This window comes from Erythrolamprus reginae, chromosome 2, assembly GCF_031021105.1.
Source record: "Erythrolamprus reginae isolate rEryReg1 chromosome 2, rEryReg1.hap1, whole genome shotgun sequence".
NCBI classification, from domain to species: Eukaryota; Metazoa; Chordata; class Lepidosauria; order Squamata; family Dipsadidae; genus Erythrolamprus; species Erythrolamprus reginae.
In genome coordinates this window covers 181634759-181662686 of record NC_091951.1, presented here as the reverse complement: position 1 = coordinate 181662686, position 27928 = coordinate 181634759, and the positions used below count along the sequence as shown (strand labels likewise).

Sequence of the window (27928 nt, the reverse complement as noted above, 5' to 3'; positions counted from 1 at the left end):
GGTTGAATAAAGCTAAGGAAATTCATGGCAGACATTTCCCTGGTGTTTTTTTTTCTTGGAAAGCTCCAAAGGCCTAATGTCTTCTTTTTTTCTATTCCTCAGTAAAGTAAATTCTATCTATCTATCTATCTATCTATCTATCTATCTATCTATCTATCTATCTATCTATCTATCTATCTATCTACCTACCTACCTACCTACCTACCTACCTATCTATCGTCTATCTATCTATCTATCTATCTATCTATCTATCTATCTATCTATCTATCTATCCTATCTATCTATCTATCTATCTATCTATCTATCTATCTATCTATCTATCTATCTATCTATCTATCTATCTATCTATCTATCTATCTATCTATCTATCTATCTATCTAATCTAATCTAATCTAATCTAATCTATCTATCTATCTATCTATCTATCTATCTATCTATCTATCTATCTATCTATCTATCTATCTGTTCTGTCTGGGTTCCCCCAGACGTCAACACCAACTAAAAAGGGTAGCCAGACACGCTGGTAAAAAGCAAAGTCATTTAATATCTTTGAAAACAAACACAGATAACAAAAACTGTTCTTACAAACTGGAATGCTATGAAGCTTCACAGAAGAGTCACGACGGCCAGACAATACAACAAGCTTCTTGCTGGCACACACACCACTGTAGATAATAAAACCCACGCCTCCCCCAAATTTTCAGCCTTCGAGGCCACAAGCCAAAATCAGAGACGCCAAGGATCGAAGCAAGGTCACAGGACTCCCAAAAGATAACTCTCCACAATACAGGAAGGGCGGGCTTGCCTTTTCAACCTTTCTGAGGAGAACCACACCCAAACCCAGCTGTCGCCTATTAGGGATGGAAATACCTGGCTAATTGTCCCCTTCGTTGTGCTGCCCTTCTCTGCCTCATATCTATGATGGCTTGTGCGTTCTCATCTAATGACTCCAGGCTGCTTGCTGGGGAGAGCTCCCCCCCGGGGGTCTCAGACTGTTCCCCCTCCTCCTCGTCCTGACATTCCTGTTCCCCGTCTGCCTGGTTCTCCTCCTCCTCCTGTTCCTCGTCCTCCCCCTCTGAGCATGGAGCCGGCAGAGTCCCAGCCGTTCCCTGAGGAGCCTCAGACTGAATCACAACACTATCTAGCTAGCTAGCTAGCTATATAGCTAGCTATCTAGCTAGCTAGCTATCTAGCTAGCTAGCTATCGATCTAGCTATGTAGCTATCTAGCTATCTAGCTATTTATTGGATTTGTATGCCGCCTCTCTCCGTAGACTCGGGGCGGCTAACAACAGTAATAAAAATAGCATATAACAATCCAATATTAAAACAGTTAAAAACCCTTATTATAAAACCAAACATACATACAGACATACCATGCATAAAATTGTAAAGGCCTAGGGGGAAAGAGTATCTGAGTTCCTCCATGCCTGGCGGCAGAGGTGGGTTTTAAGAAGCTTACGAAAGGCAAGGAGGGTGGGGCAATTCTAATCTCTGGGGAGAGTTGGTTCCAGAAGGCTGGGGCTGCCACAGAGAAGGCTCTTCTCCTGAGTCCCACCAAGCGGCATTGTTTAGTTGACGGGACCCGGAGAAGACCCACTCTGTGGGACCTAACTGGTCGCTGGGATTCGTGCAGCAGAAGGCGGTCCCTGATATACTTAGCTTCAATCTATTTCCCCATAAGGTAGACTTTTTAAAAATGAATCACTGATCCCCTTTCTGACAAATGCAGACCTGATTACCTAGTACAATTGCTTTGTTGCCTTTGGGAGGAAGCAAGAAATAACTTGTCATAATACATGTATTAATAACTTTTGAAAAGGTTAGGGTGCCTCCCTTGAGGACTTCACCCTGCAGCAAGGCTACACAGGTAGTCCTCTACTTATGACTGGCACTTACTGGCTGTTTGCAGTTACAACGGACCTACCCGGGGGCTACTTACAACCTGGATTCAAAGTTTTAATGGTTGCCCCTTCCCTGATCATGTAACCAAATTTTACATGCTGCCTTTACAGCTGTTTGCAATGTCTCATGTCATATGACTGCATTTTACATTGGCTGAAAACAGGCATTTATTTCCAGTTTTCTGCACCATGGCGAACCAATGGTTCTTGTAACAACCGTGCGGTTTGCTTAACGACTATAGTGTCTACTTTACAACTGCCACCAAAAAAGATTGTAAAATTAGCTCGGTCATGTGGCCAAACCATTTTATGACCCATTTCATGATTTATAACCCTGATGGGCAGGCTCTATGACTGTCATAAGCCAAGGATTGCCCATACTTGGAAATCCATTGATGTCAGAGAGAAGCTCTATACCACTGCTAACCATAAAAGACACCACATTATTGCACCCCCTGGTTATAAGTGCTTTTTCACTGAAAGTAACTGTCTTTGTCTCTCTCTCTCTTTCCATCTGGTTGTCGCTCTGCCAGCTGGCCTATCCTTCTCTTCCTCTTTCTGGGTTGTGCTTGTCAGCTCTGATCCTAGATCTGTGATGGCTTCTTCCAACAACTGGGGTGGGGGAAGGTTTGTAATTAACGCAGATGATGGTTGCTCTGGAAGATGCTTTGGGGAGGCTAACATTTTGGAAAGCTGCTTGGCTGAAATGAGTGGCCTGGCACAGGAGACCTTCATTCTAGCCCACACAGGAAGAACATTCTAATTCCCTTGTTCACTGGCCATGCCTGGTCCCAGCCAAAGCTGCTTTCTCTCGGACCACGTCCAGTGGAGCTTAGTGGCAGACGTTTATGACGGGGCTCCCAAATTCATGCAAGATCAAGCGCGCACTTCTGCCGCTTCTAAAGAAGCCAGAGCTAAAACAATATTTTTATTTTCCTTTTCCTATTAACTCTTAAAAATAATCTATATTAAATATTTAAATTAAAACAAATAAACAAAATTTGACTAACAAATATATAAACATACATAGCATATCATAGGCACACATTCTATCACAACATCATTTTTCTTATGTACTTATTTAGATTTGTGAGCTGCCCCGAGTCTGCGGAGAGGGGCGGCATACAAATCTAAATAAATAAATAAATAAATAAATAAATAAATAAATAAATAAATAAATAAATCAACAAACAAACAAACAAACAAACAAACAAATAATTCGTTAAGTGTGTTTACAATAATTTATTCTTATTCGAGTTCCTAACTACTGTATCTTTCTCTGTGTGCTTAGACCAGGGGTAGGCAAAGTTGGCTCTTCTTGGACTTGTGGACTTCAACTCCCAGAATTCCTGAGCCCCACCATGTTAGCTCAGGAATTCTGGGAGTTGAAGTCCACATGTCACAGAAGAGCCAACTTTGCTTACCCCTGGCTTAGACTAATTTGTTATATAGAAGATCTATTTGTCAACCATACTGTTGACAAAGCGACCTGCCAATTATTCCTTTTATCTAGTTTGTGGATTTATTAAGCTATATTATTTGATTTTTCCATGTTGGAAAAGTATACGTACTATCTTCTGTTTGTATAGCTGCTAAAGTAATGTATATTATTTAATGTTCTATCGATATGTGGTGTAGTATACCTGTGTTTACATTTCCTATGCGTGGAAAGGATGTTTCCTTTAGTTTTGCATGTGTTTTTTCTGCTTGAGTCAGTTGTACCATTTTCCCCATATATTGTAAAATTCAGTTCCGTCTTTTTCTTGTAGTTCTAATGTCATTTTAGTCATTTCTGCACACTTCATAACTTTAATTATAAAGGCTAAGGTTGTGGGGACTGTTTCCTTTTTACCAATTTTGTGTACAGCAATCTGATAGAACAAAGTCAACGAAGCAGTGGAAGTGATGTGCCGGTGGCTGGAGGCTGTTGGGGCCTGGATGGGTGTCAACAAACTCAAACTCAACCCAGACAAGACGGAGTGGCTGTGGGTTTTGCCTCCCAAGGACAATTCTATCTGTCCGTCCATTATCCTGGGGGGGGGAATTATTGACCCCCTCAGAGAGGGTCCGCAACTTGGGCGTCCTCCTCGATCCACAGCTCACATTAGAAAAACACCTTTCAGCTGTGGCGAGGGGGGCGTTTGCCCAGGTTCGCCTGGTGCGCCAGTTGCAGCCCTATTTGGACCGGGAGTCATTGCTCACAGTCACTCATGCCCTCATCACCTCGAGGCTCAACTACTGTAACGCTCTCTACATGGGGCTACCTTTGAAAAATGTTCGGAAACTTCAGATCGTGCAGAATGCAGCTGCGAGAGCAATTATGGGCTTCTCCAAGTATGCCCATATCACTCCAACACTCCGCAGTCTGCATTGGCTGCCGATCAGTTTCCGGTCACAATTCAAAGTGTTGGTTATGACCTATAAAGCCCTTCATGGCACCGGACCAGAATATCTTCGGGACCGCCTCCTGCCGCACGAATCCCAGCGACCGGTTAGGTCCCACAGAGTTGGCCTTCTCCGGGTCCTGTCGACTAAACAATGTCGTCTGGCGGGACCCAGGGGAAGAGCCTTCTCTGTGGGGGCCCCAGCCCTCTGGAACCAGCTCCCCCCTGAGATTAGGATTGCCCCCCCCCCTGCCTTTTGTAAACTCCTTAAGACCCACCTTTGCCGTCAGGCATGGGGGAACTAAAACACCTCCCCCTTGCCCATGTTGTTTTGTTGATTGATTGACTGTGTGCCTGTTTTTTATATATACTGTTTTTATGAGATTATTAATTTTAAATTGTAACTAGATGGGTGGGCATTGGATTTGGTATTATGTACTGTACTGTTTTTTATTATTGTTGTGAGCCGCCCCGAGTTTGCGGAGAGGGGCGGCATATAAATCCAATAAACCTAAACCTAAACCTTTCAACCTTGGTGGCTGAAGTTGAAAAATGCCAACCTCAAATCTCCACTCCCCAACCCTCACCTTGTAGGATCTGATAAAACGTGCGAAGACTGGAAAGAAAACCGAGGGCGGTGTCGTCTTGGGGCTCTCGCCAAAATAGCGCACGACCGTGTTGTAGGCTTCCTGTCACAAAAGATAAGCAAGAAGAATGAAACAGTAGCTTCTGCAGCCTTCAGGTTTGCTGCAGACAGAGGCCACCAGGCTTAACTGCCAGAACTTTTAAGGCCTTCAGGGTCGAAACAAGCATCTTTTTGCATTAAGCCCTGCAAACCCACAAGTCCAGTCTACACAGCACAAGAGCATTTTCCAACAGCTGTAAAGAAAAGGCATCAATTTCTCCAACAACTTGACTTTCTGCCCAAGAATATGAGCAGGAGCAACAGTGCTCCCTCTATGGCTGTCTGCAATGTCCCAATCTCTCTCCTGTCAGTCACACACCGCTGCTGTTGAATAAATATGGATTAGTCAAATCTGGCACTAAAATATATTTGCAATATCACACATAGCAGGACGTTTATACATGGTCCAGAATGCATTCAATATATGGAGATGATGATGATGATGATGATGATGATGATGATGATGATGATTATTATTATTATTATTATTATTATTATTATTACCAACAACAACAAAAATTGAGTTGGAAGGGACCTTGGAGGTTTTCTAGTCCAACCCCCTGCTTAGGCAGGAAACCCTATACACTATTTCAGACAAATGATTATCCAACATCTTAAAAACTTCCAGTGTCGGGGCATTCACAACTTCTGGAGGCAAGCGGTTCCACTGATGTTCTAACTGTCAGGAAATTTCTCCTTAGTTCTAAGTTGCTTCTCTCCTTGATTAGTTTCCACCCATTGCTTCTTGTTCTACCCTCAGGTGCTTTGGAGAATAGCTTGACTCCTTCTTCTTTGTGGCAACCCCTGAGATATTGGAACACTTCTATCATGTCTCCCCTAGTCCTTCTTTGCATTAAACTAGCCATGCCCAGTTCCTGCAACTGTTCTTCATATGTTTTAGCCTCCAGTCCCCTAATCATCTTTGTTGCTCTTTTCTGCACTCTTTCTATAGTCTCAACCAGTGATGGGCCCAACGCTGGCGGTGGGGAACGTGGTTCCAGTGGCGGCAATATAGCGCATAGCCTAGCTCTGGTGGCGCTGCGGGGCGTGCATGCACGTGTATATTCCACCAGGGCTTTCCTGGATCTACGCCTGCCCTGCCCCGCTGCGAGCTCTGTCTTCCTCCGCCGCAAGACCTATTTTCCCCCGCCGCGATCCCTTCCTTCCCCCACCGTGAGCCCCTTGCTTGCCTCTCGTGCCGGCTCCCCCTTACCGCCAGCACTGCATTTTGCCCCGATAGCGAGAGGTGAGCAAGGTGAACGGCGGGGGGGGGGGGGGAAATGGCGGTGGGCAGCAGCAAGCGGGCACTTACCTGTTTGCCCATTTCCGGGTTCTTTTAACTTCTGTGCATGCGCAGAAGCAAAAAAACCCTGGAAACCGCGCTCACGCGTGGGTGCACACAGGGGGGGAAACAGGGCCACACTCCTGGGCCATTCTGGTAGGGCCGGGAATGGTAGCCCGCCCCGGTTTCCTTTTTACATTGTGACGACCAAAACTGAATGCAGTTCATACACCAGTTCCATGCACTTGAATGCTTCAGCAGCAAAGAGGAGCAAGGTTTTGGTTGCAAGCTCTTCTCCATTAATCCTTGTCATCCAGTTGCCCCTCCACTCACCTCTGCTGTCTTAGCATCTTTCTGGAGCCGGTCCAACTTCCCCTCATTGGCAATCAAGAAGTTACGCAGGATACTGTGTTCGTGCAAACTGCACTCCCGCCGGATCAGCTCCATCCCACGCCCCAGTTCCTTCACGTCCAGCAGCACATTCTCTAGGGACACTGTGGAGTAAAGGGAAATCACCAGGAGGGTCTCGGACCAACTTGAGTTAAAGAACTTTAAAGGAGTTTATAGGCTTCCTGGAGGCTAGGAGAGCATTTGGGGTTCTGTGCCAGGCAGAAGGTGCATCAGGATCTCTACACAGATCTTTGGGAAAATAAAATGATGCCCCTCCTGCCCCAGCCCAAATTTGATGGATAACTTAGTGCAACATTCAAGCACAAGGTCAATTGTGTTCTGATATTGGGGGAAAAAAATCAGAGGATTAAAGTGTGCTCAGAGGTACCTGGTACTTGTAGGTACAAGTCATGCCTTTTGCATTTAATTCTGGTTGATGACTCCCAGAGTTGTGTTTAAGCTGCTCTGCTGTATGCTGCTACACTAATTTATTAACAATATATCCCGTTGCTCAAAGAACTGGATTCCATTATACTAGCTTTCACAAGTCAACATAATTTGAGAAAACCGTCTTTTAAGTATTTGCCTTAATCCTTTGGTTCTTCTCCTTGTCTCCTTGATAATATCATTTCTTGTCCTCACCTCTTCCCATCTCCCTCCCCCACACCCAATATTCAATCTTCTCAAGATCAGTGATCTTCTCTTAGGTTATTCAGCAAAGAATCCTGTCCATCAACATATGGACACACGCTAATTAAAAACAAGCGGTGGATCCTGTATACAGTCGGTTGCCCAATCATCTCTCACGCCGTCTTATGTAAACATGGCCTTTCTCACCTTGATGCCTTCAAATGAACATTTCCCAGAACTCCCAGTTGGGGTACCAAGGCTTTCATGGGATGCCATGGACTAGCTCCAACCATTTGCAAAATCGCACAGAAAGTTTGTCAGAGGAAATGAGGGAAGCAACTATGAATTCCACACAAACTTTTGTTTCAGCCGTGTTGTGCTAGAGCCAGCTTGTATCAGTTCACTGAAGCCAATTGTTAAAGAACATAAGAACCTAAGAAGAGCCATGCTGAATCGGGCCAAAGCCCACCAAGTCCAGCATTCTGTGTCACACAGTGGCCCACCAATTGTACATGGGGATCTTGAGCAGAGAGAGAAGGCAAAACCCTCCCTTTCCCCTGACCCCCAACAAATGGTACTCAAGGGAATCCTGCCTGCCCCAACCAACATAGAGGCGGCACTTGGACATCCGTGTTAATAACCATCAATACACTTGGCATCCATGAATCAGTCTAATCCTGCCTTGAAGCTATCCAGGCTAACAGCTGTCACAACCTCTTCTGGAAGTGAATTCCATAAACCAAGGACCCTCTGGGTGAAGAAATAATTTCCCTTTATTTGTCCTCAATTTCCTACCTATGAGCTTTAGGGAGTGCCCCCTCGTCCTAGTATTGTGTGATAGAGAAAAGAATTTTTCTCTATCCACCTTTTCTATCCCATGCATGATTTTATACACTTTGATCAAGTCACCTCTTAAACACCGTCTTTCAAGGTTGAGGAGACCAAGTGTTGCAACCTGGCTTCATAAGGAAGGTGCTCCATTTCTTTGATCATTCTTGTTGCCCTTTTTTGCATCTTTTGCACCAGTTCCATGATATCCTTCTTGAGGTGCGGTGCCCAGAACTGTACACAGTACTCCAAATATGGTCTCCCCATCGATTTGGTCAGTGACTGGATGGTCATCGACAACTCAATGTCACTCAGGTCGAGGGGCACCTTGACAGCCTGTACTCGTCCTTCCCCTTACCATCTTACCATCTTACCTGCTGCTGCTTTTTCCACAAAGTGCAGTTCCTGCCAGAAGTTGCTCAGCTCAGGATATTTCTCCTTTACCATCATGGCAATGAAATGTAGAAGAGTCAGCTTCCGGTCAGTTGACTTGGTATCCAACAGCTTTCAGGATAGAAATAAGGAAGAACAGATTATCAACACATCAGCATCCATGTATGCAAATATTAGACCAGTAGCGAGTCTATGGTACTTGAATGTGAACACGGACAATTCCATCTGTTCAGTTACATTCATGGACATTGACATGGAAGGCCCTGTAGGGAAATGCAATCACTCAATAGAATTCAGAAGCACATTGTGGTGGCCCACCAGCAATCCATACAACTGGTACCGGATCTTGCCAGAGAAGAAGCTGATGTGGTGATGCGCCAATGGCCTGTGCAGCTGGCACCCAAGTCGGACAGTGAGGAAGTTGAGAGGACTCAGTGCCAAACAGCAGGAGTGGTTCCTCAGGAGGAGGTCTCCTCGAGAGTAGGCTTGGGGCTAATTGGCCACTCCCACTCCCCTAGCCTATTTAAGGCATGACTACGCAGGCAACAATTTGAAGAGAACAACATTTGTTCATATTCCTTCATGGTTTGAATTCAGAACCATTTACTCAGCTCTTGTTTCTCTTGGCATTCTTCCTGCAAATTGCTTCAGGGCATTTTGCCAAACATTGCAAGCTTCCTGATTAGTGATGGGCGAACCCAATGGAGTTCAGATTCGGCGAGTTCTATCAAACTTTGCGTGAAGTTCAGCCAAACCCGAACTCTGAGCACTCTGCACTCCAGCAAAAGGAGCTGGGTAATCCCACAAAGGGATTCCGGGGGCGGAGCTTTGACATCACATATACTTCTTCCTGGCAGGCTGAAATAAAGCCATGCCCGTCCTTTCAAGATTCTGGGGGCGGCACTAGAGTAATGGTGGGAGGACGGAATCCAGGAAGTGATCGCCTTGGTGTGCTTAACAACCTGCCTGTAAGCGGCGGCGCGTGGAGGTAAAGCCCAAAATTGCGGGTGTCCCCAGAATCCAGGAAGTGACGTCAAAGTTCCATTCCTGGAATCCCTTTGTGGGATTTCCCAGCTCCTTTTGTGCCTCCCGACCGGCCGACAGCTCCCCGGTGTTCGCCTTTCTCCACCGCCACCGTCGCCCGGCTCCTCCTCCTCTTCTCAGCAGATGGCAGCTGGGCAGCGGTGCTTCGCGGTGCTCAGCACGAACGCCGAACCGGAACATGAATTTTTATGAAAATTCAGGTTTGTCATTCCGAACACCACAAAATTCGGTACGAACCCGAACTGTGCAGGTTCGGTTCACCCAACACTATTCCTGATAGCTCCATTTGTTCAGACTTGCTTTATTATTTTATCTCGTGCTGACTGTTAATGAAGTTGAACTAACAGCCGGTGTTCAGCAAAGACTGTTTTACACTGTATTTGTGTTTACCGACTACTAAGAAAGCTCATTAGTAGTCTTCAATTTAATAAATAAAGGTTTGGACAGAATTTGTGTGAGGCAGAACACATGGGTAGTGTGAAAAAGTGCACAGTGCTGTATGTTGGGACAGGACATTAATTAGTAACTTCTTTCTTCTTAGGATCTACTTGGCTACTCTTTACAGATATATGGATCATAACTATATGACCCTTTTCCATGGCTCTTTCCTTACCAAGTCCAGACTCTGCAGCTTGAAGCCATACACTGAGCCACGCTTGCTGCTGTTCATGTAGTTGCCAAGGGCCAGGATGATCTGTAGGGAGAGAAGAGTAGATGTCAATCCAGGGTACAAGGAGCAAGACACACTCCAGCCAACGAATCCCAGGATACAAGTACACAGAAACCATATTCCAACAGCTCCTGAATGAATAGTAATTGAAAGTAAGCCTTTCTTTGTTGCTATTACAATGTCCAATACATATTAAACATGTAAAAACAAAAAGCCAAAATTTAGGACATGAAAATATTGCTTCGGAGGGTGTGGGAATAAAAAAAAAAGGCTGCAAGCCAGCAAGATCATTAGCACTGCATTAGGGCTGAAAAGGCCTTTTTCAGAGGGAGTTGGAATGAAAGCAAGCCTGCAAAGACTTAGGGCTGGAAAATACCTTCTTTTGGAGGGAGTAGGAAGCCCAGAAGATCATTTGCACCTAGTTAGAGCTGGGGAAGAAAGCTTTGAAAAAGCTACATTCGAAGTATAAGACGCACCCACATTTTCAGCCTCTTTTAGTGTTGTGGTTAGCTCTGGCCCAGCTCCTGCCCCAAGGACTGTGGATGTGGGGGAGACATCCACATGCTGCAGGCCTGTTTTGCCCCCTGGTGGAATCTGATGATGAAGGCTCCTCTGACCAAGAAGACATGAGTGACAGGGAGGAGGAGAGTGGGGCAGACAGCTCAGAAGGAGATCAATTATCTAGCTCCTCCTTGGATTCAGAACAAGAGTTAATGATACAGCCACGCATGCGGAGAGCGATGCATAGGCAACAACAACTGAGAGATTATTATCAAAGAAAATGAGGCCACCTGTGGTTGGGTGGGGCTGTGGTAATTAGTGAGGGTGCTATAAATAGCAGCCTCTGGGTTTGGCCATTGTGGAGGATTATCTGATCATGTTTCGTGACTGCTTTACTGACTTTTTGTGTGCTGATTTTTCCCTGTTGTGAAACTAAACCAAGGCAAAGTGTGTTTCACTTTGTGAAAGAAGAAGGACTGTGAATTGCATCACAGCTGCAAGCTAAGTATCACAGAACTGATAAGGGACTTGTACAAATTACCAGTTTGTTTGGAGACGAGTGCTCTTTGCTATACCAAAAGAGGGCTTGGTTTAAGTGAATTTTCACTATAAAGAACTTTGTTTTGAATTTTCAAACGGGTGTGTGTCTGAAATTGTCTCTGTGCATTTGTGGGAGGATTCTATCAGAGAGCTCGACAGAACATTTAGGGAGGAAAAAAGCTGTGTCTTATACACAAAAAAATAGGCTATATTTTATACTTTGATAAGTTGAGTAAAATTGCAATTTTAAAATAGGAAAGTAAGGCCTCTCACAGGCTCAGAGGCTTTCTTTGTTTGCTTCTTTATTTCATCTGCATTGAATTTTAGCATTCAAAGGAGTAAATGGTGGTGGTTGTGCTCCAACTTTCCATTGTTAACTACCTCAGTGCCAGCTGACTGACCTACCTCTAGCATTCGCTTGAGCTTCTGTGACGATTTGACGGACGCTGAGGCAGCAATAATGGCACTGAGTTGCTAGAAGAGACAAAAAACAAAAAATATTGACTATATATATAAAGACCTTGCGGTAGTATTAATTATTAGAATCTTATATCATTCCATTAGCACGATAGTCAGAACTGCAGAAAAAACAGTGGCTGCCCACCTGCCTTCCGTTGAGGACCTGTATACTGCATGAGTCAAAAAGAGGGCAGGGAAAATATTTACTGACCCCTCACATCCTGGACACAAATTGTTTCAACTCCTACCCTCAAAACGTCGCTACAGAGCGCTGCACACCAAGACAACTAGACACAAGAACAGTTTTTTCCCCGAACGCCATCACTCTGCTAAACAAATAATTCCCTCAACACTGTCAGACTTTCTACTAAATCTGCACTTCTATTTTACTAGTTTTTCTCATCATTCCTATCACCCATTTCCTCCCATGTTGACTGTATGACTGTAACTTGTTCCTTATATCCTAAGATTTTTATTAATATTGCTTCTTCATTGCTTATTTGACCCCTATGACAATCATTAAGTGTTGTACCACATGATTCTTGACAAATGTATATTTTATTTTATGTACGCTGAGAGCATATGCACCAAGACAAATTCCTTGTGTGTCCAATCACACTTGGCCAATAAACATCTATCTATCTATCTATCTATAGAATGGAAAAGAGGAAAGTAGGAAATAAGTGGGGGGGGGCAGTAGAGGGAATAGAAGGAAATAGTAGGAGGGGAGTAGTATGAAATATAGAAGGAAAGCAGACTGGGGATAAAAGAATAAAAGAAGCAAACCGAGGATATATGTTTATAATATTTTGGATAGAAATATATCATCATGGATGTTTTAATAATGTGGTATATGCATGGATGTTTGTGTACTTGGTGAAAAAAATTAAAAAATTGGAAAAAGAAAACAAAAGAGCATTACAGTACTTTAAGATCCCTGAGTGGATTAAGAAAACAATGACCGAGGGATTTTTGAATCTGTGGGTCACTTACCCAGTGCAGATGCTTTCTTCATCCCTAACACTATTCTGTTGGATCTCAGGGATAAAGATTTCCTCAGCCTTTTCTAAATCTGAAGTTAATGGAACCTGCACCTGAGGCAATCAAAAAATGTAATCTACTCTAGGGCTATATAAGCTTTGGCGGCACAGTGGTCAGAGTGCAGTACTGCAGGCTACTTAGGCTGCCTGACGGCTGCCTGCAATTTGGCAGTTCAAATCACACCAGCTCAAGGTTGACTCAGCCTTCCAGCCCTCTGAGGTGGGTAAAATGTGGACCCAGATAGTTGGGGAAAATAGGCTGACTCTGAATACCATTTAAAGGGAGCTGTAAAGCATTGTAAAGCAGTATATAAGCTTAAGTGCTATTGCTATATCTGCTTGCCTGCATCTCCCATTTTGCCAAGCAGCCCAACTAGTAAAGTACAGATTTTCGAAAGAACACCCTCCTTGCCTTTCATAAACTTCTTAAAACCCACGTCTGCTGTCAGGCATGGGGAAACTGAGACATCTCAGAGACATCTTGCCTATGTAGTTTTATGGAATGTTTGTGTGTATGTTTTTATATAAGTTTTTTTTAGTTTTTTAATGTAAAATTGTTATTTTAGACTTAATGTTAGATTTGTCATTGTGTACTGTTTTATCACTGCTGTGAGCCGCCCCGAGTCTGCAGAGAGGGGCAGCATACAAATCTAATAAATAATAATAATAATAATAATAACAACAACAACAACAACAATATAATTGTCATTCTATGAAATTCTACATCATAATATGTCATACTCTCATTGTACCGTGTTTCCCTCAAAACAAGACCTTGTCTTATATTTTTTTTGAACCCTGAAACAAGCACTTGGCCTTATTGCCACACCCTCAAAAGCCCGATTGGGCTTATTATCAAGGGATGCCTTGTTTTGAGGGAAACAGGGTAGACATACAACTGGCTTTCTGAAGCAGAGGAAATAGGAAGATAATTTTCGAGCACATCTGTTCTGGTATAAGCTCAACTTTTCCCAGTCAGATAACTCAGCACAATAAGGTATCACAGATCATTTTATTACAGGCATTCTCACAATAACTCACAGTTATGATGCGATTCTTCTGCAGTTTAATCTTTCCCATTGTGCCGGTAAAAAGAGGTTGAATTGACCCCAGCTCTAGGTGTAGTATCTACATTCTGGCTGGCTTAGTGAGTGAAGACCCACTGGAATGTTCTCTCCAATTACCCCTCATCCCGAGTCAGAGCCAATAGGAATACACAAATGTGGTCACATGTAAAACTACATTACCCAGAGTACAATTTCACTACCTTTCCCCTAATGCAATATCTTAAAGAAACATGCCTAAATACAGTCCAATTATCTCTGTCTCTGGAGAAAGCACAACATCCTTTCCTGTCCTATATGCACATTTACTCAGAAAAAGAGTCCCCTCAAACTTAGTGCCCCTTAAGGCCACATCCATGCAATTGTATCATCTCCGAAAATAACTTGTGTTACCGGCATGAGCATCTGGATGTTTTCACAGAAGTTGCCCAGGAACGCCATAATGGCCATGCGCTGGGTCAGACGTTCCACTTTGCTGAAGTGCAGCATGAAGCGGTCCTCATCTGACAACTCCTCCACCGGCTTCCTCTCTTTCTCGTACTGGCGCAGTAGCTTGACCTCATTCTCCGTTGGCAGAAAGCGCATCAGGCACTCCACAAAGTCCACAGGTAAGGTCTTCAGGTCAAACCTAAAAGAGGCCCCAATGAAGGAAGTTCCTCTATCAGAGATGGAACATCTGTCTGATGATGGGCAAAGGATGCAAGAGGAGACACTTTCTTAGCATTCCATGATCCTCTCACCTAGGAATCGGCTACGTTGAATCTCATAAAGTTGGTGGGCCTAACCCAGGGGCAGGCAAAGTTGGCTCTTCCATGACTTGTGGACTTCAACTCCCAGAATTCCTGAGTCAATCATGTTAGCTCAGGAACTCAACGAAGCAGTGGAAGTGATGTGCCGGTGCCTGGAGGCTGTTGGGGTCTGGATGGGTGTCAACAAACTCAAACTCAACCCAGACAAGACGGAGTGGCTGTGGGTCTTGCCTCCCAAGGACAATTCCATCTGTCCGTCCATCACCCTGGGGGGGGGAATTATTGACCCCCTCAGAGAGGGTATGCAACTTGGGCATCCTCCTCGATCCACAGCTGACATTGGAACATCATCTTTCGGCTGTGGCGAGGGGGGCATTTACCCAGGTTCGCCTGGTGCACCAGTTGCGGCCCTATTTGGACAGGGAGTCACTGCTCACAGTCGCTCATGCCCTCATCACCTCGAGGCTCGACTACTGCAAAGCTCTCTACATGGGGCTACCTTTGAAAAGTGTTTGGAAACTCCAGATCGTGCAGAACACAGCTGCGAGAGCCATCGTGGGGCTTCCCAGATTCGCCCACGTATCTACAACACTCCGTGGCCTGCATTGGCTGCCGATCAATTTCCGATCACAATTCAAGGTGTTGGTTATGACCTATAAAGCCCTACATGGCATTGGACCAGATTACCTCCGGAACTGCCTGCTACCACACGAATCCCAGCGACTGATAAGGTCCCACAGAGTTGGCCTTCTCCGGGTCCCGTCGACTAAACAATGTTGTCTGGCGGGCCCCAGGGGAAGAGCCTTCTCTGTGGCGGCCCCAGCCCTCTGGAATCAACTCCCCCCAGAGATTAGAACTGCTCCCACCCTCCTTATCTTCCGTAAACTACTCAAGACCCACCTATACCGCCAGGCATGGGGGATTTGAGACATCTTTCCCCCAGGCTCCTTATAATTTATGTTTGGTATGTATGTGCTGTTTGGTTGTTTAATTATGATAGGGTTTTTAGTTATTTTTAATATTAGATTTGTGCCATTATAATATTGTTTTTATCGTTGTTGGGAGCCGCCCCGAGTCATCGGAGAGGGGCGGCATACAAATCTAATAAATTGAATTGAATTGAACTCTGAAAGTTGAAGTCCACAAGTCATAGAAGAGCCAACTTTGCCTACCCTTGGCCTAACCCCATGCGATCTAAAACATAAACCCTAGTTAGGAAAAAGTGATCTGCCCTTATCGTGACTGCCAGCTGTGTGAGGAAGAAGGGAAGAAAGTGGTTGATAAGGGGGAAAAAGAGTGTTTCAGAAAGACAAGAGCACCCCACCTATTTTGCTTTAGGATCACCTACTCTGCTTCCTGTTATATGCTATGTGCCTGCAGAAATATGATCCCGGACAGAGAAAAAAGTTTGCCTGCAGAAGAAGAAAAATATCACAAGCTGGTGGATGGGAAAAGGCGCACACAGAGAGAGACTCACGTGTAGATGGCTTTGCAGATCTCCTCCGTGCTCCTGCCTGCCTTACGCAACGTAATGGCCAAATTCTTCGCCCGGTTGGCCTCCAGCAGGGTCACTTTGTTGACCGCTTTGTGTGATGCCTTGTTTTTAGAGCAAAGGAGGTCGATGGCAGGACCCTGGGCTTTGGTCTTAAAGAGCTCCTCAAACTTGTCCAGATCAAGATCCTTGGGGGTGGAAAAAGGGAAAGAGTGAGTTACTTCATCAACTTGGGATGCGTAATTACAACAGCTAACAGCCTTTTTTAAAAACTTCTTGGTATTTTGCTGTTCTGTGCGCATAGCCACACATTAAAACCATACAGTGCATTTTGGAAACCAAGGGGTCCAATAATAATACACTAGGATTGGGTAGTAGAACTGGATTCCATGTGTTTTTAAATGTTGCTGTGAATTTCAGTGGAAGAATCTTATTACCTGGTCCATTTGCATATCTGGCAAATAAATGTGAATGTTCAATACAATTCAAATCAAATGGCTTCGGTCTTTACTGCTCCATTATTAGTACTAGGATCCACTTTCTGCCAATAACACTTTTTGGCTATTTTCAAGCTTTCTTTCTTTCTTTCTTTCTTTCTTTCTTTCTTTCTTTCTTTCTTTCTTTCTTTCTTTCTTTCTTTCTTTCTTTCTTTCTTTCTTTCTTCCTTCCTTCCTTCCTTCCTTCCTTCCTTCCTTCCTTCCTTCCTTCTTTCCTCCGTAACTCCCTCCCTTCCTTTCCAGGTTCTTATTCTTGTTTTATTATTCATATGTCTTATCTTCCCAATTCTATTGCCAGTCAAACTGACTTTGCCTTCTCTCCCACAAACTGAACAGGCACAATGTATGACAGGCAAAACAACAACAGGGTGAGAACAAAGAACGAAAGTCATTTTGGGAATTATGCATTTAAAATCTCAACTCATGCCAGCACTCACTTCTCTGTTTCCCTCACCTCCAAGATCTTTTCATCGTCCAGTTCACTGAAGACAGTCCCACTGATCTGGTTGGGCTTCAATGCTGTCCAGTTAAAAACTGGCAAGTGGAACTTGGTCTTGATGGGTTTCTTAATCCGGATTGCTGGATGCAGAACAGAGGGAATAAAGCATGATTAGATCATATGGAAAAGAGAAAATATTCTCAGCCTATTCCCAACAAGTCCATGGGAGGAAGAGGCTTTCATTCTGATAATTTTTGGATGAGTTTTGTTAGTTTCCATAGTTTTTGAAGAATAGTATCAATGTCCAGGATAGTGAATCTGTTGCAACTGTGGCTCGTGGAGCCCTATCTGAGGGCACGTGAGATGTTGCCCTATGTCAGCTCCAGCGCACTGGGCAGCTGACTTTTGGCCTTCTGGAGGACATAGGAGGCCATTTTCACCTTCTTCAGGCTTTAGGAAAGGCTCCATAGCCTGGGGAGGGCAAAAAACAGACCACACAGGCCTACCACAAATACAGAAACCAACTTTTGGTAGGCCTGTTGGGCCATTTTTCTCCCTCTCGAGGCTCCGGAGGATTTCCTAAAGCCTGGGGAGGGCAAAAAACGGACCACACGGGCCTACCAGAAATTCAGAAACCAACTTTTGTTAGGCCTGTTGGGCCATTTTTCTCCCTCTTGAGGCTCCGGAGGATTTCCTAAAGCCTGGGGAGGGCAAAAAACGGACCACACGGGCCTACCAGAAATTCAGAAACCAACTTTTGGTAGGTCTGTTGGGCCATTTTTCTCCCTCTTGAGGCTCCGGAGGATTTCCTAAAGCCTAGTGGAGGTGAAAAATGACCCGATGTGCCTACCGGAAGTCCAGAGGCATCAGTGAGGCCTGTGCACATGCACAGGCAGGCAGCAGAGAAGGGATTGGAAGGGCACGTGTGGACATGTGACCTTTTGGCACCCAAGCAAAAAAAGGTTCTCCCTCACTGATCTATGTGATTTGGACATATCATCAAATCCTTTCCCTCTTCTGTATGCACGCACTGGAGGCAATCATTGATCTGTTAATAGGCACATCTTATTGGACTGGAAAACTCCAGGCAACTCCAACATGTCAGCAAAGAATTATAGTGCACCACTGTCATTTATTTTTGCAGTCCAGATACGAAACAGATGAATTTTTCTGAAGAGAATGGGGCTTGTTTCCCCAAAAAATCACCCATATTTCAAGCTGTGTATCTGAAGCCAGAACCAAAATTAAACTGTCTATTTTTAATGGAAACAAATTATTTTAGTTTTTGCTATTCTAGTCCAATAGAATATGTCATTTCCCCAAGGACAGTCAAACGATTAAAAATCCAAGGTCACAACAATGAAATGCGGTGCCAAGAAAAACCATCCATCCATGAATTGCATTTTGGGGGAAATCCTACATTTTCTCAACTCTATTGCATAATTTACTCTGCAACAGTTTTTAGTTGCTTAATTCAGTTTTATCCAGTGGGGGGAGGGGGTTGTTTGTTTGCTTGTTTTGCTTTCTGGCATTTTCCTCAGACTTTCCAGTCTAAATTTATACCCAAAAGGGCTAAAAACATATATTTTTAAATGGAATCTATATTATTATTGCCTTGCAATGGCTGCCGATCAGTTTCCAGTCACAATTCAAAGTGTTGGTCATGACCTTTAAAGCCCTACATGGCATGGGACCAGATTACCTCCGGAACCGCCTGCTACCGCACGAATCCCAGCGTCCAATAAGGTCCCACAGAGTTGGCCTTCTCCGGGTCCCATCGACTAAACAATGTCGTTTGGCGGGCCCCAGGGGAAGAGCCTTCTCTTTGGCGGCCCTGGCCCTCTAGAACTAACTCCCCCCGGAGATTAGAACTGCCCCCACCCTCCTTGTCTTTCGTAAACTACTCAAGAGTCATTTATGCTGCCAGGCATGGGGGAGTTAAGATATTCCTTACAAATTATGCATGGTATGTTTGTGTGTATGTTTGGTTTTATTATACGGGTTTTTAGTTGTTTTATTAATTGGATTTCTACATGCTGTTTTTATCATTGTTGTTAGCCGCCCCGAGTCTGTGGAGAGGGGCGGCATACAAATCCAATAAATAATAATAATTATTATTATTTATTTTCAAACCCTTCCCCATTCAACTAGCATACAACCCCCCCACTATCTTATTGCACAGGTGTATTTGGGGAAACAGATGTTGAGCCGGTGGTGGCACAATGGTTAGAATGCAGCATTGAATGCTAATTCTGCCCACTGCCAACAGTTCGATCTCAACCTGCTCAAGGTTGACTCAGGTTTCCATCCTTCCAAGGTTGGTAAAATGAGGACCCAGATTGGGTGGGCTGCATGCTGACATTTGTAAATCACCCAGAGAATGCTGCAAAGCACTATGAAGCAGTATATAAGTCAAAGTGCTATTGCTATTCACCTGATAAGCCCATTGTGAGAATCACCGATGGGGATGTGCCAGGAAGAGGTGGAGCTGGTGGACACTTATCTATGAGGAAAGAAAGAATTTATTTAAATAAATAAAAAGAGGCGCACACACCCACACTCTCATGGCAAGATTTTGGTTTGTTAGCTCCAGAACGGAAGCCTACCTGGTAGTGGAGGAGGAGGGGGGGGGGAGAGGTGGCGGGGGAGGTGGCGGGGGAGGGGCAGCCTCCACAGGAGGCAGGACAGGCAGGCAGAATTCATCTTCAGAGATGTCGCAGAAATTGATCTCTGCCTCTGGAGGTGGTGGCAGCGGCAAGTGGTCACTCCCCATTGGATGCGAGGTATAGTGATGCCGGAAGGCTTCTTCCTTCTCCTTGATAATTCTGCGCAATGTATGAACTTGGTGGCTGGCACTTTCGTACGTCTCCTGTCCCAGATAGAGAGATATAATAGAGTCTTTCTTACCTCTTAAAAACGTTCCCTGCTTAAATCCTAATCACAAAGGACCAATCGCACGAGACCTTCTCCAATTCAGGGACTTCCAGTTGAATTGGAGATTTGAGTGTTGCAATCCTTCCCAGTTGGCAGATACAGACTGGGGAAGGTTGCAAGGGTCATTTGTTTGCTGAATTGTAACATCACAAGCATCTCCAACCATACCATGTCTATGAATAAGAACGAGTTATATAATTTAATGTCCTTCATAAGAAGAAAATATCTGTCTATATGGGAAACAGTATGCGGGGAATGTCTATAGAGATTCTCAGTCATCCAGGTCATGGTTGCCCCAAAGGTGCTTTTTTCAAGAGGTAACTTGACTCTGTTTTTTCTTTGAAGACATTTCGCTTCTCATCCAAGGAGCTTCTTCAATTGAAGAACTGAAGAAGCTGGGATAAGAAGCAAAAAAAATTCAAAGGAAATAATTGACAAAAATCCAAAAAAAAGCATCTTTGGGGATTGAATATTTCCACAGACATTTGACTTGTTGGATTATCATGTCACCTCATGGTAACACCCACGAAAACGAATGTTTCCAAGGATACAGTTTATTTTCTCCTTTGTCTAGAAAGATCCATGGGGACGAACAAGGTATCTTTCCCCACATTACCTTATCAATTACCTTCTCCAGGAAAGTCTAGAATCTAGATGAAACCATCAGTCATTCCTCCATGCTCTGGGAAGCACCTTCAATTCCCTTTCTTTGATCCACGTACCTTGACAATCTCCAATTCCTTTTCCCGCTGTAACAGTTGTTTCTCCAACTCAGCTACCCTCATTATGTTCTCATTCTCCAGATCCAGCAGCTTTTCTGTCAACTGAATAACACAGAATAGCAATCACCAATTGGTCTTTCCTTTGAGCCAAGACAGATCTGTTTTTATTGTTTGATCACTATATCTTCAACAATTCACTTGTGAAGAAGACTCTCATCAATGAAGTAGTGACATTGTCCCAAGTGGTGTTTTAGCAAAAACTAAGCAATTATTATTTTTGAAATACTTAAAACACATTTTAGCTTAACTTTGCCTTCCTTTGGCATGTCGAGGCAGGAGATTTTACACTTCAGACAATTAACTGAATTCACAGGACCTTTAATATGCTCTGTAAAAACTCCCTAATTTAACTCCTGGCATCTCCAGGCAGGGCTAGAAAAATCTCTGTCTCACCTACAAGTAGCCTTTGACTTAACAAACACAATTGAGTCCAAAATTTCTGTTGCTAAGTGAGATAATTGTTGTGAATTTTATCCCATTTTACAACGTTTGCCATGGTTGTTAAGTGAATCACTGGAGTTGTTAAGTCAGTCAGTTGCTAAATAAACTGTTGTAAGTCAAGGACTACCTGTACTTGAGTTAAAGTACACAGTAGGCGGATCATCTTGGACTCTTTACAGTGAAATTCCCTATTTTCATTGTAAAGAGCTTGTCACTAGCTTAAGAGATCAAATAAATACATGTTTAGCAATTGAATTGAACTTCCTTGTTCATTGACATATTCCTTTACATTAAGAGTAAACAGTAACAAAGGAGAAGGATATTTTTTAAAATAGCCAATGTAGTCCCCATAGGCAAAATGGGTTCCAGAATTAACTGCCCATCCAATAAGGCTATTCCATGTCAAAAGAAAGGCTGTACACTTACATGCGATAAGTGCTCTTCCAGTTCTTCTACTTTCTCCAAAGCCACATTCTTGGTCTCAGCATCTTCTAGCAACCCACCTACATCAAACACATTGTCCAGGTAGGCCTGAATTTGCACTTGCAGCTTTTCACTTTCTGTGTGTCTTGACTTCTGTTGGAGAGAAGGAGACAGTCTTAAAGGCCAGGTGTTCTCCTGGTTGCCACCAGGTCTCTTCTGGGCAAAAGGCCAAAATAGAGTCCCTCTGAGCTACTCATGACTTCCTCAAAGGCGCATCCCACAGACATGTTCTATCTGGGCAGTCCATCTACAGGTTTCCATGATAGAGACTTCCTTGCAAGAGCCCTTCAGTGTTTACTGGAAGATGTCTCTGTGCCTCTGCTGTCCCACTGTTGTTTCAGTGTCTGATTCTGTCAATAGGCAGTTAAGAACAAAACTCAAAACCTGCCATTCATGGAAGGATAGTTCGATTCCCACCATGGACAAATGGTTGCAGAAGCTGAGGGAGTTGGTAGAAATAGCCGTGCAGAAATGGACAGATTAACTCAAAAACTTAAAAATAAAGAAGAATCAAAATATTATGAAATCTGGAAAAAAATTATGACTGGGTAGAGACAAGGAAAAAAACAAAACAAAACAAAACAATAACAATAATGGTAGCAAATAAACTAGATGTTCTTAAAATCATTCCGAGACACAAAATTAAGATCAAACCAATCTGACTTTAGATTAATTGTATGATAGAACAAATGTGTGACAACCGCTGGTGCCATAAGCTGCATATTGATATCAAAAGGAAAAAAAATAGAACTGTTAGGTCAACAGTTCAACGGGGAGGGAGGGGGAACTAGGGGCAGCTCTGTATAAAGTATCTTAGAATTTAAGCACAACAACTATACAAATAATAATTATACTCTGAAATGATACAATATGTACAACACTATATATCTGCTCTTTTTAAATCTTTGTATTGTAATAAAAATTTTTTTTTTTAAAAAAAGAACAAAACTCAAAACCTGCCATTCATGGAAGGATACTTCGATTCCCACCATGGACAAATGGTTGCAGAAGCTGATGGAGTTGGTAGAAATGACTAAATTGACTATTTTGTTTAAAGCAGTAGTTCTCAACCTGGGGGTCGGGACTCCTTTGGGGGGGGGGTCGAATGACCATTTCATAGGGGTCACCTAAGAACATGGGAAAAGACAAATTTCCCATGGTGTTAGGAACTAAAGCTTCAATTCTGGCACCTTGCAACATATTTTTCAATCTAACCAATCAGGCGTTTACAGTGAGGGTGTCCCTCTGACCTTCCTGCCAATCAGCTTAAAACTCTGTTGGGAGAATTAGCACTAGACTTATGGTTGGGGGTCACTACATCACGAGGAACTGTATTAAGGAGTCGCGGCAGTAGAAAGGTTGAGAACCACTGGATTAAAGGAAAGAATATACAGTAAGTGGAAACCGCTTCTGAACTTTGTGCTTGAGGTGGGAAAAAATGAAATTCTGATTTTGGGTTTTACTTATTAGATTGACAGATGCTTATAGAAATGGCTAGTTTATATTATTATGAAAAAGCAAATGTGGTTTGATGTTAATGCCTTATTTTACGGCATAATTTCCACAATTAATTAATTAACTATACTGTAATTATAGGCAGATTTTAAAAACAAAAACAAAAAAACCCTGCCTCCTTCTAGAATCTGGACTCCTAGTACACAAAATAATAGGACAGAAGGAAAAGGGGGGACATGATCGAAACATTTAAATATATTAAAGGGTTAAATAAGGTCCAGGAGGGAAGTGTTTTTAATAGGAAAGTGAACACAAGAACAAGGGGACACAATCTGAAGTTAGTTGGGGGAAAGATCAAAAGCAACATGAGAAAATATTATTTTACTGAAAGAGTAGTAGATCCTTGGAACAAACTTCCAGCAGACGTGGTAGATAAATCCACAGTAACTGAATTTAAACATGCCTGGGATAAACATATATCCATCCTAAGATAAAATATAGAAAATAGTATAAGGGCAGACTAGATGGACCATGAGGTCTTTTTCTGCCGTCAGACTTCTATGTTTCTATGTTTCTATAATATACTACAGAGAACCAGATTTGTAGACTGAGGTAAATATCCTTCCTTATGGAGAAATGCTGTTAGCAAAAAAAAGGGACTGTTTTGTTTTTTAAGAGAGAGTTCGCTTCTTTGTAGTTATTTGATGAGCTTCAAGACATTTCCCATATTTTCATTTATCACATAAATTGAAGCCACAATATATGAATTAAAAGTTAAGAGCCCTCCATCTAGAACCAGGCAAGGTTGCTTGAAGTAAACATTGCACAACTTTCAAATGAGTCTCTCCTGTGTAGGTGTCTTGAACAATGTGTAAAAATAGTGGGCTAAAAAAACCCCCAACCCTCACACAATACAAGTGATAGGTCTGATTTTGTTGTGCCTAATTATCTTTCTCTAAGCACTAGTCTTATATGTGGGAAATGGATTAAGCATTGTCAAATTTTAACAGCACTCGAGGCTTACTTTATGATGGGACAAATTGTTACCTGTAAGAACTCTTCCAAACCTAGCTTGGTGAACTCGTATTGTAAGTGCACTCGGAAGTTCATGTCCTCAACTGAATGGACCACAATGTTGATGAATTGCATACAGGCTACCTATAAAAGAGAGAACAGGCAGCTGGAGTTATGACACACAGATTCAGTTATCTATTCCTCTTTAGCTTCTAGAATTCTTTTTTAAAAAAACTGAAAATAACTTATTTTTTAAAATGCAACACATTTTTATTTATTTATTTATTTATTTATTCATTCATTCATTCATTCATTCATTTATGAGATTTGTATGCCGCCCCTTTCCGTAGACTCGGGGCGGCACATGCTATAGAATATAATTTCCAGATAGCCATATCCCACCATCCTTCCATGCATAGATTCTCTTCTTCCATGGAGAACCATGGATTAATCTAATGCTAGAGAAGAAGGGGGAAGAGTATGTTACACTGAGACCATCTAATCCATGTTCTTTACAGATTCCTTGGAATAAATTGTTCCTCGGGTTGGTAAAGACTCCTTACTCCTACATTTTCACAGATATTTATTTATTTATTTACTTACTTACTTACTTACTTACTTACTTATTTGATTTTTATGCCGCCTTTCTCCTTAGACTCAGGGCGGCTTACAGCATGTTAGCAATAGCACTTTTTAACAGAGCTAGGCTATTGCCCCCACAATCTGGATCCTCCTTTTACCCACCTCGGAAGGATGGAAGGCTGAGTCAACCTTGAGCCGGTGATGAGATTTGAACCGCTGACCTTCAGATCTACAGTCAGCTTCAGAGGCCTGCAGTACAGCACTCTATCTGCTGCGCCACCCCGGCTCAAATATGTATCTGTCTAGAATTTTATATAATTTTTATATATTATATTTAATAATTATTATATAATTATATTTATTATATATAAAAAGTTATATATAATTTTTTTCTAGCCTTCCCTAATCTTGCCTAAAATGACCAATGACTTTCGGAATCCAAGCATATGCTCCACCATTGACTTATGGTCTCCTGCATGCGGTGAATCCATGAAAGCAAGTTAAGCATAGTTAGAGACAGCAGAAGCCCTACATTATCCATGTTAATACAGTTAACCCTCAATTGACAACTGCAATAGGGATCAGAAAATTTATCACTAAGGTGTGTGCTCATTAAGTGAGACATCATGTGACCACAACTTGCAACCTTCCCTATTGACTTTGCTTGAAAGGTCACAAATGGCGATCACATAACCGCAGGATTGTACATGCGTGACAGTTGCCATAATCACGTGAGTGGAAATGTCGCAACATTGTAAGTGAGAGGACCAGTCGTAAGTCATTTTTGCAGGGGCATCAAAATTTTGATCAGTCACTAAACAAGGACCACCTTGACTTGTACATGGCATTGGACCAGATTACCTCCGGAACCGCCTGCTACCGCACGAATCCCAGTGACCGATAAGGTCCCACAGAGTTGGCCTTCTCCGGGTCCCGTCGACTAAACAATGTCATTTGGTGGGCCCCAGGGGAAGAGCCTTCTCTGTGGCGGCCCCGGCCCTCTGGAACCAACTCCCCCTGGAGATTAGAACTGCACCCACCCTCCCTGTCTTTCGCAAACTACTCAAGACTCACTTATGCCACCAGGCATGGGGGAGTTAAGATATTCCTTCCCCCTAGGCCATTACAAGTTATGCATGGTATGTTTGTGTGTATGTTTGGTTTTATTATAAGGGTTTTTAGTTGTTTTATTAATTGGATTGTTACATGCTGGTTTTTATCATTGTTGTTAGCCGCCCCGAGTCTACGGAGAGGGGCGGCATAGAAATCCAATCAATCAATCAATCAATCAATCAATAAGTAAATAAGTAAGTAAGTAAGTAAGTAAATAAGTAAGTAAGTAAGTAAGTAAGTAAGTAAGTAAGTAAGTAAGTAAGTAAGTAAACAAGCAAGCAAGCAAGCAAGCAAGCAAATAAGTAGGTAGGTAGGTAGGTAGGTAGGTAGGTAGGAGGTAGATAGATAGATAGATAGATAGATAGATAGATAGATAGATAGATAGATAGATAGATAGGTTGATCAAGACAGAAAATACACATCGAGTACGTGTCACTTGTTTCCTCGCCTCCTTGGTCCAAATGAGCAGCTGGCTTACACACAATTCCAAAGCAAATCTGTTCTTGCATAGATTTTTTTTTCCTAACACCTTTTTTTTAAACTACCTACCATGAAGTCAATATTGCTATCCTCATTACGGAAATATTCCATCAGTTTCTCAAAGCGATGCTGCTCTTTGCATACCTATGAAAAGAAAACACGGCCAGATTATAAACAAGTTGCAGTCTTGATGAGCCTGCCAAATACATTTCATTCCATTGGTGCCGACACTTTTCCATAAGTGCTCCTCCACATAGCTGGGCAGTGGTTACTTTCATGCACATTCCCAGAGTAAATTTCTTTCTCTGGTCACATACCCAGAGAAAGAGATCTTTGTTATCAGCAGGGTGTACAGGAGGACAAGCATTGTGTTTGAGTTATCTCCACAGAACTACAGGTACGCTCCTTGTCCTTTAAAATGCACCTTGAGGGCCCTGCTAGTTTTTCTTCAATCATTTCAGGAGCTTTATTCGTTTTAGCCTTTTCTTTATTAGATCAAGCTTCTGAATGTTTTGACAGGATTGACAGCCAAATGGAACATCTAATAAACACGATCCATGTAAAAATCCTTCAGGAATCATTCAAAGAATGCACAACAAGAAAGATTTATTTATTTATTCAATTTTTATGCCGCCCTTCTCCTTAGACTCAGGGCGGCAGGTGTGGGCTGCTGGGGGTTCCCAGGGGTTCAGGAGAATCTCTAGTTAAGATTCTGTGCAGTTTGGAGAACCCCCAAATCCCACTCCTGGCTGACCCCACCCAGTCTTCTCCTTCCAGGAGTCCCTACATGGCCCATTTAATTTATTTATTTTCAATAAATTTTATTAATTTTCATAAAATAGACAAAACTGACAAACATACATTTAACATAGAAATGGGGTTGCATCTTCCCCACTCATTCTGGAAGTAAAATTTCAATACAGAAAAAAGAATACCTTAAAAACACTTTAAATCAACTCATTACTTTAAATGAAAAGAAGAAATTTGTTTTACCTTATATAGTAAGTCTTCATATATAAACTACTTCTAACCTAACTTTTAAATCATATCCCTACTTATACAATTCTCTTATTCTTTTTACTTTTAGTTTTTCTTCTTATTTATCCATATATACACTTTGTTCCATATCTCATAAAATTCTGTTTCCTCTTGGTCTTTTAACCGTCTTGTCATCATATCCATTTCAGCGCAGTCTAATATTTTCTTAATAACCCCCTCTTCTTTGGGAACGTTTTCCCCATTCCAATTTTGCGCATATACTATCCTGGCCGCCGTCAAAATATGAATAACTAGATGTAGAATCTCTTTCTTATATTTCTGATTGGTTATGCCCAGTAAATAAAATTCTGGGGTTTTTTCTATCTCCTGTCTTACTATTTCTTTTATTATTCTTTCTATCATTTTCCAATAAAGCTTAACTACTACACATCCACTATTGATGATAATAGGAACCTATTTCTTTCTTACATTTCCAACATAGTGGAGAGGTCTTAGGGAACATTTTCGTTATCCTGTTCTGTGGGAGGTGCCACCTATAAAACATCTTGATTTGATTTTCTTTTAGCGAGACCGATTTTGTCATTTTCCAGTTTGAGGTCCAGACATTTTCACATGTGTCTATATCAATTTCTTTACCAATATTTTTGCACCAACT

General features: G+C 42.6%; 1 protein-coding gene across 1 annotated transcript in view; it reads right to left on the bottom strand.

Moving 5' to 3' along the window:
* The window catches only part of FMNL3 (formin like 3), a 181707-nt gene that overhangs the window by 21526 nt on the left and 132253 nt on the right, over positions 1-27928 (bottom strand). Inside the window, 15 exon segments of the mRNA XM_070740659.1 lie at positions 4875-4976; positions 6588-6748; positions 8477-8606; positions 10153-10233; positions 11656-11724; positions 14207-14441; positions 16040-16242; positions 17006-17130; positions 19425-19493; positions 19597-19621; positions 19623-19859; positions 20647-20748; positions 21574-21723; positions 24133-24243; positions 26344-26418. Of these exon segments, the coding sequence (XP_070596760.1) occupies positions 4875-4976; positions 6588-6748; positions 8477-8606; positions 10153-10233; positions 11656-11724; positions 14207-14441; positions 16040-16242; positions 17006-17130; positions 19425-19493; positions 19597-19621; positions 19623-19859; positions 20647-20748; positions 21574-21723; positions 24133-24243; positions 26344-26418 (1875 nt within the window).